Raw genomic sequence first — 10,396 nt, 5'->3', positions numbered from 1 at the left:
ATGAAGGCCGGACTACTGTCTAGCTGAGCTCTGGTCCAGAGGAAGTTCTGAATATTGTTGGACGAGATTGTAATTCTTAAATTTCTTGAGTAATACAAGTGTTATTTCGCAAGAAAAAAGAAAGAACATAGTGATGAAGAAGACAAAAGAAAATTGATCTTGACGTTGAACTATTAGAACAGGTATAATGCTGCGTTGCACGGGCAGTTACCTACATTTATAGAAAAATTGTGATCCGCGGAGCATGCAAGCCCCGCCGTGCCGTCCAGCTGCGTCCGCCTTGTGAAGCTCCACACGTGATGGCAGCAACGCTCGTTCTCTCGCTCGTCCGAGCAGTCCTTCCTGCCCCTTGCCATTCCAAGAACGTTCTCCGGGGCGCCTCCTCCTCCCACCACCCCATACCGTTGCTGTAACTCCGATAAGCGCGCGCCGCCGCCGACGGCCCCAGAAGCCACCTCCGAGCTGCCATCCGCGGGAAGAGCGGGTGGCTTGACCGATTCTGCGAGGACGAAGAGGAGGACGAACGTACGAGGGCGTGGCCTCCACGTGACCACCGCGGCGAAACCAAAGAATGGCGTACCGGGCGGACGACGACTACGACTACCTCTTCAAGGTGGTGCTCATCGGCGACTCGGGCGTCGGGAAATCCAACCTCCTCACCCGGTTCACGCGCAACGAGTTCAGCCTGGAGTCAAAGTCCACAATCGGGGTCGAGTTCGCCACCAGGAGCATTAGGGTCGACGATAAGGTCGTCAAGGCGCAGATCTGGGATACGGCTGGCCAAGAGAGGTAGGTTCCTCTCTTCTCTTATCGTGATTATGTTGAATCATTTGCATTTTGCTTCGATTTTTTAATTCCCCAGGCTACTGCTTGCCCGCAACAGGCTTGTGTTCAACTTTATACGGTGATTGGGTTAGAGCATCTCTAGCAGACCCCCCTGACCTATAATGCCAAAACGTATCTCCTATCCCCAAAATTTATGATTTTAAGGGGATTATAAACTTTTCTTCATCGAGCAGATTGCCTAGAACTTAATCCCTTCAAAAATTTCTTTTGCCAATTCATCCAACCGTCTCCAAACTGATCACAACATATTAATTATATACCTCAGAAGTCAAATACACATCAAATTTTATATTCTCAAACTTAACCATCCAAATTCTAACACAACAGATGGTCCAAATGAACTAAGAATTCAAATAAACATGATAAAAACACAAGAATCAAGTGCTATGAAGTCGCCAATGGTGCTCAATGTTAGAAGGGATAGAGATGGATTGGTGGAATTGATGAAATGCGTTGGATGATATTATTGAGCCTCGAGGGCGAGTATATATTCGGTACAAGACTTGGAGGGCAAGACGCTTCCTAGAGATAAGATGGAAACAATTCCTATCTAATCCCGGACAATCTCTAATTACCAAATATATCTCTAACATCCCCCCGCAGTCGTAGCGGTAGCGTTGTGAACAACAGGAGCGTCGTGGACGTTCAGACTGGAGAGAATAGCAGCCGACTGGCTGACATCCCCCCGTAGTCGTAGCGGGAGCGTCGTGGACGGTGTCGCGTTGCGGATGTGTTGACTGTAGAGGAAGCCGACGAGTTGCTCAAGCGAGGTGATAGCCCTTTGTGCCGATGTCGATGGAGCCGAGAGCGTAGGGTGGTGTAGTCATGGTCGAGGTAGCCGTGCGAGGGACGTCGTGGTCGATGCCGAGTCGGGGTGGCCGGTGTCGAGGTAGTCGCCGTGGACCGGGAAGAAGCGCGGCGGCGGCGGCTTGGTTAGGAGCGCGGCCGCGGTGCTCGATGTAGGCGAGGAAGAACCCGACAGCGTGCCGAAGACTGGTGTTGACAGTGGCGTTCCCGCACGTAGCAAGCGGTGCGGCGCATACCGGCGCTACGGCCCAAAGGGGCGACGCAGTGGCAGCGCGCGAGTCGGGCGACGGCGGGGAAGACCTGAGGGCGGCAGCAGGGACCGCGTGCCACGCTCGCTACGGCCCGATGGGGCGACACATCGGCAGCGCGAGGGTCGGTGGTGCCACGGGGACGGCTTTGTGCGGCGGCCTCGGGGTGGCGAAGTAGACCGTGGGCCACGACACTATGGCCCGAAGGGGCGACGCAGCAGTAGCGCTCGGGTTGGTGCTGCCGTGGGGAGAACCATGGGGCAGCGACAGGGACCGCGTGCCACACTCGCTACGATCCGATGGGGCGACGCAGCAGCAACGCGAGGGTCGGTGGAGCCACGGGGACGGCCTGGAGCGGATGGCCTCGGGGCGACGCAGCGGCAACGCGCGGGCTGATGGAGCCGTGGGAGAACCATGAAACGATGATGCTGCGGTCCGAAGGGACGACACAGTTGCAGTCCGTTGCTCACTCAACGGAGAGGAATGCGTACTTGATGACGATGATATGTACACGAAGGCTGATCTGGATGCGGACGCACGGGAACAGCCTTCACCTGCATAAGCCAAAGTGCACGAATAGCTAGCCAAGAAGCATGAGCGGCCAATGTGAACACAACCTGCACAAAGGCCACGAGACGTGCATCAATGGGCCAGCGGATGCGCCTGTAGCTAACCTTGCGCCGCATAGGGCGTGTGAGTGGTGGCGTGTGACACGACCAGCACGATAGGTCAGCGTAGGATCGACGGCCATACCAGCGAACTTGACGCGTGCGTAAGGCCACAGGCGTGGTGTGGCAGCCGATTCCGTCGGAGTTGATGAAGTAGACATGCATTGTAGATGACGAATGGCGGTGAGCGACGCAAACCGATCTTAGATTAGAAAACCAAAAAAGAAGCGCTGATCAAGATGACCGGCGTGAGAGAGAAAAACCCGGATCAAGGATCAAGGATCGGGAAAAAGACTCTCTAGGGCAGCCGATCTACATGACCGGCACACGAACCCTAGGTATGGGCGGCGCGGCCCTGGCGGCGATCATGGAGACCGGTCGCTCCGGGGGTGGCGCGGTGCGGAAGCGACGACGGCTAGGGTTTTGGGTTGAGATTAGGCTTATACCATGTTAGAGGGGATAGAGATGGATTGGTGGAATCGATGTAATGCGTTGGATGATATTATTGAGCCTCGAGGGCGAGTATATACTGGGTACAAAACTCGGAGGGAAGATGCCTCCTAGAGATAAGATGGAAACAATTCCTATCTAATCCCGGACAATCTCTAACTACCAAACATATCTCTAACACTCAATAAAATGTTTTGGAAGTTTGTTGTGAGCTTCTCGCCTCTCGATCTCACGGTGTGTTTGGAGGAATGGTTCGATCTTGTTTAGGTTATGTTTCGGCTCCATCGGGACACCATTGTAGAGATACCGAAAGTCCTCCGGGTCCTCTCTCTCTCATCCTCGATGATCATATTGTGCAACATAACACATGTTGCCATGATCTCCACATGGTCTCAAGCTTCCAATGCTCAGTAGGGCCATGGACAATGGCAAGACGTCTTTGAAGCACACCAAAAACTCTCTCAACGTCCTTTCTAGCAGATTCTTGGCACGTTGCAAAGTGAGATCTCTTGTTGCCTTTAGGGCGGTGGATGTCCCATGGAGGATATATGGCATAGGCAAGGTAGTATCCCATGTTTTACTCATGGTCATTGACAACATAGTTGCAAGGTGGATTGTCACCGACAACAAGCCTTGCAAAAAGAGATCGCTGCCAGACATTGAGACCATTGTGAGAGCCAGACATCCTGAAGTATGTGTGCCAAATCTAGAGATCATGTGATGCAATTGCCTCAAGAACGATGGTTGGATCTTGCCATGTGACCATACAATTCTTCCATGTCCAATGCATATAGTCAATTGATCTAAGCATCCCTGGCCAGGATGAGATCTCAATGTGAACATAGTCATCGATGACATCAACCGAACATCCTTAAGCAAGGACTCACACGGTTGCTGTAATCTTCAACAATGGACTTGCACTTGCTGCTCCCGCTGCATTCCGTCTTGGTTGAAACCAAGGATCATGTTTCTCCACAACTCTTGCAATGGTGTTGAAGAGATCTCGGTGCATGCGGAATCGGCGCCAAAAATAGTGAGGGGCATATACCGCATTCGACAAAATAATCCCTCACTAGACCATCATGACCCACTATCCTATCTTGAAGAAACATCCTTCGACCAATCTGAGAACCATGCCTCGGTCTCCTGAAATCCTCCATAGACACCGCTGCAGCCACCGACTCAAATTCATCATCTTCTTCCTCGTCTGACGATGAATTGTCAAAGATCATCTCCCATAACCTCTTCATCTACACATTGGAGAGTTTAATGATCCATTTGACACATTTCTTCGACGAGAAATAGGAACTTTTTTTGAAAAAAGAAACCATTACGGGCCTAGAGTCTTTAGTATTCACCAGTGACAAAGTACCAGGAAGGCTGAAATTTGAGCTTAAGATTGGGAGGGTGAAGGCGACGCTGAGTAAAATCCTCAATGACGTGGACACCGGTAAGACCATGAGCCTCAAACTCTTGAAAAGCAATAAGAAGGCTCATCACCTCGTTATCTTGGACAATGTCCGATCTCTAGAAAGGAGTGAGCTTTAGCAGATAATTAATAAACGAAGGATCATGAGATCCCTTTCTCGCAGTTAATCCATATTGAGGGAAAGCCTAGGATGGAGACCTCCCAGAGATAGGAAGAAAGACACGATCTAAGCGAGGATGAAAAGAACATCCATGCCTTGAATGGGAAGGATGATCTATTCTACCTAGATAGTAGAAGTATTGGAAGGAGAGATTGGGCCCAATACCGACATAGGTCTTGCATAAGTCAGCGAAGATGTTTAAAGTAAGAAAAGAACAAGGGGAGATATGGATCAGGGTGATGCGGTAGAGATCAAGCAACTGCCTCACGAAGGAGGGAAGAGGAAGGCAATCCCGTAACAAGAAGCATCCGCAATCACCACTGTTTCACCCGACCAAGGGAACATTGACTGAGCAAGGCGCTTGGAAACTAACGTCACCGGGGGGACAACCAAGCTAGCGCATCTGCTCAATGGACGAAACATGGTAATGGAAGGAGAGGGCCACACCATCCCGCACGAGTTGGAAGAGAACCCGACACCGCGAGCAAGAGAGCTAACACCCACACGTCGCGTCATAGAGGTCAGGAAGAACAAGAGAAAGAAAGAAGAACATGCAACGATAATGCTGCCGGGTAGAGGATAAAAGGGCAAATATACTCCTAGATCGCAATCTAAAGCAGGGGATTTTTTTTCCAGGACCGTATTAATTCAACGTGAAAACCAATGAGTCAAAGGCAGTATTGTGCCGTATCGGGCCCCAAGGGAAGCGGAAGCGAATTATCAAATCAATTCTGTCTCAGTCCGAGGCCACATTACATCAACACACGTAGTTATCGCTGGTCCGGCACGCCAAAGCACGTCCCTGCAACAGGTGGACACTTAGGAATTCTCAGCCGTTGAAGAACATGAAGAGTCAAGCACAGGACAAGGACCAAGATCAACTCTGCATCCTTAATGAGCAAGAGGCAACATCTGCGACAAAGGAAGTAGCAGCATCCGCTGAAGACTGCGAGTATCTATGTCAACCTTGCTCATGGATCCAGCTCCATTACGAATACTGATGGGGGGCTTGCCGATGATAAGTGGAATTACCTAACACCGTATCAACGGGACCCACTAAATCTACAGACAAGTTATCATACCAAAGAGAAGCGCCACCCACCACGGAAGAGACTTTTCATCCAAGGACACAACATCAAGGAAAGCTCTCTACGACGTAGGGAAGGCTATATGTGTTGTAAACCAACACCAGTGCAACTCGTGCCCCTATACGCCGTACGCACCGACATGAAGCCATCCATACCGCTATATAAGGGCAACAGAGGCAATGTAGAAGGGGATCCACTCCTTTTCCACCTAATGCCTAGGCACCACATAGAAGATATCAGGCTCTTCCTGCCAAAATCACCAACAGCTTGCCGAGTTTCCCTAACTCGCCGGGTACACCGTGATATTTTAATCCTTGATATTCTTCATATATAAGAAAAGAGCAAGACATGAAGTAAGGTTTTTACCCACCTTGTGGGTCTGAACCTGTGTAAATCGTATGTCCCTCTTTACCTGTGTTCTAGATCTACGGGTATCCTGACGACTTCTTGACAACAAATCACACTTACTAGTTCTAGCATGCTATTAAGACCCGACGAAAATTCCTTGGCACTAATACTAATTATTTTTTGCCTTGAACTGAAGTGAGTAACGATGTTAGCTTGTCTCTTGAAACATACTCCCTTGGTCCCAAAATAAGTGACTCAAAAATGACTCAACATTGAACTAACATTAGTACAAAGTTGAGTCACTTTTGAGTCACTTATTTTGGGACGGAGGAAGTATATGTCAATGCATTCTACTGCCTCAACTTAATAGCTTATAATCCTTAGTTGTCTCTTTGGAGCAATATTGATATCCAAGCCTTTATGGCCATATGTTATATGTATCTGCAAGCTGATTCTTGTTTCTGTTAGACTTGTCTGAACTCTGATTTTGCATCCATAATATGAGCCTGTTTGGGACTGCTTTGCTCCTTAAAATTCAGCTTCGCTCCAGAAAACACAAACCAAACGGGGTAGCTCCATGATATGCCGCTCTGCAAAAAAAACTAGAATCTGGGGTACATCTCAGTTTTTTATGAAGCTCTTCAAGGGGTGCTCCAAAAAACTCTAGAAGCTGGAGTTGGGGGGAAATTACCCACCACCGCCACCAATAAGTGGATACCCCTTCATTTCTCCCCCCTCATCCAATCAAATAGATCCTTTCCACCAAATTTCTCATTCTTGAAGCTGGAGCTAGATGGAAGCCAAACATTCTCTTTGATAGTGCTACAACTTCTGTATGAAACTGCTCCAAAGTAGATTTGGTGGAGTAAAACTGATTTTTCTGAAGTGGAGCAGTCCCAGACAGGCCCTCAATCAAGTGCTAATTTGGGGAGTTGGCATTTCATCCTCGAGTAGAAAATGGACATAATGGATTTTAACCTTTTTATATGGATTGTTGTGATTATTTATATTGCTTTTTCACCCTTTGAAGCATTGGCTGTATCTCAACTGTTGTATTGTAATTGTTATTGTTAAGGCATTATGTGCTGAAGTCACTGTATCATCCTATCCACTCATATAAAAGTAATGTTTTTTATAAAGAACAGTTTTTTTTCCTTATGAAAGTCCAACTACAAATTGTGAAGTTCTTTGTAATCTGGTTGCAACATTGCTAATATTTCAATTGCATAACACATAACTTTTGCAATCCCTTTGCAGATATCGTGCAATTACAAGCGCATATTACAGAGGAGCTGTCGGTGCGCTTGTTGTGTATGATGTGACACGCCATGTGACCTTCGAGAATGTGGAGAGGTGGCTCAAGGAGCTCAAGGACCATACCGATGCTAACATTGTGATCATGCTAGTCGGCAACAAGGCTGACCTGCGCCACTTGCGGGCTGTCTCTGTGGAGGATGCCAAGGCATTTGCGGAGAGGGAATACACCTTTTTCATGGAAACCTCTGCCCTGGAGTCCATGAATGTAGAGGACGCTTTCACTGAGGTGTTAACCCAGATCTACCGAGTGGTCAGCAAGAAAGCTCTTGACATCGGCGACGACCCTGCCGCTCCACCACGAGGGCAGACCATCAACGTAGGGTCCAAAGACGATGTCTCTGCCGTAAAGAAGGCTGGATGCTGCTCATCCTAATCCGTAGACTTTGAAAAGTATACTGGGCCCTTGTTTATCATTGATGGATGGGTAGCTGTGTCTTGGGCGTGCTTTTGGAGGCCCATACTTAACCCAGGGGGTTGGAAACGATATAAAACACTAACAGTAATAGAACTAGCAGCCGTTTTTTGGTGGCAGTCATGGTATCCTAATTGTTGCAGTCTTGGTTCATATCGGACGCCAAGGATCCCTTCCACAATCGATTATGTATGTACCCTATTAAGTATGTGTAACTGAAGCTTTCATCCTTTTCTCCTTTCTTTTGAGAGAAACTGTTGTTATCTTGTTTGTATGATTCTTCACATTTTGCTAATCAGTGACATAATGTAAATCTTATGGAGGAATACTATTATTATCTGTCGCCCGATGACTTGGCTAATTATTTTTCCCGCACAAGTCGGTTTGACTGAAGGCGGATGCTATCTCGAGCGCTAAAAGAAATTCCTAATTTACCAATTAATCTTATAACTTATTAGTGTTGTTATATTGTGGACGTTTATTTCTAATTTACCAATTAATTTTATAACTTATTAGTGTTGTTATTGTGGACGTTTATTTAACTGCGTCGTTGATACGTCATCAACGACTTAAATGTATCTCTGGTTTTTGATTGTTTAATGTTACTATATTATCATTTTATATACTTTTTATAGCAATTTATATTATTTTTATGGACCAACCTATTAATAGAGTGCCGGTTCCGGTTCCTGTTTTTTGCTTATTTTTCTGTTTCGTGAGAAACCAATATCTAGGAGGTCAAAATATGTTGTCGATTTAACACGATTTTTTTGGGCAACAAGAAACACTAGAAGCTTCGGGAGACATCAAGAGGGGCCACGAGCTAGCCACATGGACACGTGGCGTGACTAGGGGTGGCCGCACCACCTGTCCATGTGGGGCCCATGGGCACCGCCTTGACCTGATTCCACCCCCATAAATTTCTATAAATATTGAAACCATCCGTCATTTCTCCAGAAGAATTTGATTGTCGCTGAAGCCTCTGTTACGAAGAGATCCCATCTGGAGCCCTGTTTCGGAGTTCTGTCGGAGGGAGAAGACATTGCCGGAGGGCTCTTCATCAACCTTGCTGCCTCCATGACCATGTGTGAGTAGTTCCTTTGGGACCTACGAGTCAATAGTAGTAGCTAGATCTCTCTCTCTCTCTCTCTCTCTTGGGATCTTCAATGCCATGTTCCCCTTCTTCCTTTTATGATTGGGATCAATCTGATGCAATTCTATGGTGTGTTTGTTGGCATCTGATGAATTTTGAGTTTATGATCAGATTGTTCACTGAATAATATTGAATCTTTAAGTTTCTTTGTTGTATAATTAAGTAGCTATGTATGATTTCCAATCTATTTGTCTTCTCCGGCCCAACCTGAAGCTGAAGCAGAAAAGAAAAGGGTTGTTGTAGAAAAGCGTCAGAAGGCAAAGCGAAAGAAGGCAAAGGAAAATACTAATTGTCGACTGATGGTTGTGGAAAGTGCTAGTTATCGACTAGAGGGGAGGGGGGTGAATAGGCGATTTTTATGAACGTCTTCAATACACGGGGGCTTTGAAGACAAACAGTAGAAATGAACCTATTGATATGCAGCGGAAGGTAGCCTACACTAGACAAGCCATAGTCAAGTAAGCAATGAAGTGAAAGCACAAAGACTATTAGCAGCTAGGTAGTATGGATCAGAATGGAAGATAGTATGAAGCCAAACAACAACAATCTTGACACAATGAAGTCAATCAGATCATGCAAGCAGGCAATGACTTCACGAAGACAAACTGTAAGTAAAGAGAGGTAAAGGATATAACCAGTTGCTTGGTGAGGACAGGGATTTGTTGGACCAGTTCCACTTGCTGTGACAACTATATGTCTGGTTAGGGAGGCTGAGATTCAACTCAGAAGACCTCGCCTTCACCTTATTCCCCTTGAGCTAAGGACACACAGTCCTCGCCAGTCTTGAAGGTAGACTTCCAAACCTTCACAGACTTTGTTCACCGGCGATCCACAGTGACTCTTGGATGCTCAGAACGCGACACCTAACCGGCTGGAGGATTCACAGTCCTCAAGTGTAACAAGTCTTCAGATCACGCAGACAGAAAGACTTCAGTGATGCCTAACACTCTTTGGCTCTGGGTGTTTAGGGTTTTGTCCTCGCAAGGATTTCTCTCTCAAAAGCTTCGGAGGTGGGTTGCTCTCAAACGGCAAAAGCCGTGCACTAACTCTGAGTAGCCACCAATTTATGGTGCAGGGGGTGGGCTATTTATAGCCAGGAGGCAACCCAACCTGATTTGTCCGAAATGACCCTAGGTCACTAAGGAACTGACACATGTCTAACAGTCAGATTTCAAACACATGCGGCAGCTTGACTTGGGCTACAAGTAAAGCGGACTTATCCAGCTCTTGATAAGATTTCCTCTCATTGTCTTTGCTCGAAGACATAGGGTTTGGTTGAGCATCACTTCAGTCACTCTGACTTTCTTCACTTGGACCCCACTTAACAGTACGGTGGTTCATATGACTCAACAAAGAAGAAAAGGAAACTACAAAACAACTATGTCTTCACAATCCATAGTCTTCATGCTATGTCTTCTCATGTCATAGTCTTCAATGTGAATCTCTTCACAGACCACCATTGTCTTCAAT

At 47.1% G+C, this 10,396-nt stretch overlaps 1 protein-coding gene across 1 annotated transcript; it reads left to right on the top strand.

The window, feature by feature from the left end:
* Nucleotides 1-229: 229 nt before the first annotated feature.
* On the top strand, nucleotides 230-8,134 carry LOC125521587 (ras-related protein RABA1f-like). The gene is made up of 2 exons (XM_048686645.1): nucleotides 230-789; nucleotides 7,302-8,134. Exons 1-2 carry the CDS (start codon nucleotides 572-574, stop codon nucleotides 7,732-7,734), a joined length of 651 nt encoding a protein of 216 aa, XP_048542602.1. The 5' UTR covers nucleotides 230-571; the 3' UTR covers nucleotides 7,735-8,134.
* Nucleotides 8,135-10,396: the final 2,262 nt, after the last annotated feature.

Source organism: Triticum urartu, chromosome 7, assembly GCF_003073215.2.
Source record: "Triticum urartu cultivar G1812 chromosome 7, Tu2.1, whole genome shotgun sequence".
Lineage (NCBI taxonomy): Eukaryota > Viridiplantae > Streptophyta > Magnoliopsida > Poales > Poaceae > Triticum > Triticum urartu.
This window is presented reverse-complemented; position numbering and strand designations above follow the sequence as displayed.

Excerpts from the sequence above, each read along its gene's own strand:
- LOC125521587 (XM_048686645.1), top strand. The coding sequence starts at position 572 with ATGGCGTACCGGGCGGACGACGACTACGACTACCTCTTCAAGGTGGTG. Across the intron at positions 790-7,301 it reads GATACGGCTGGCCAAGAGAG|ATATCGTGCAATTACAAGCG; the intron begins GTAGGTTCCTCT and ends ATCCCTTTGCAG.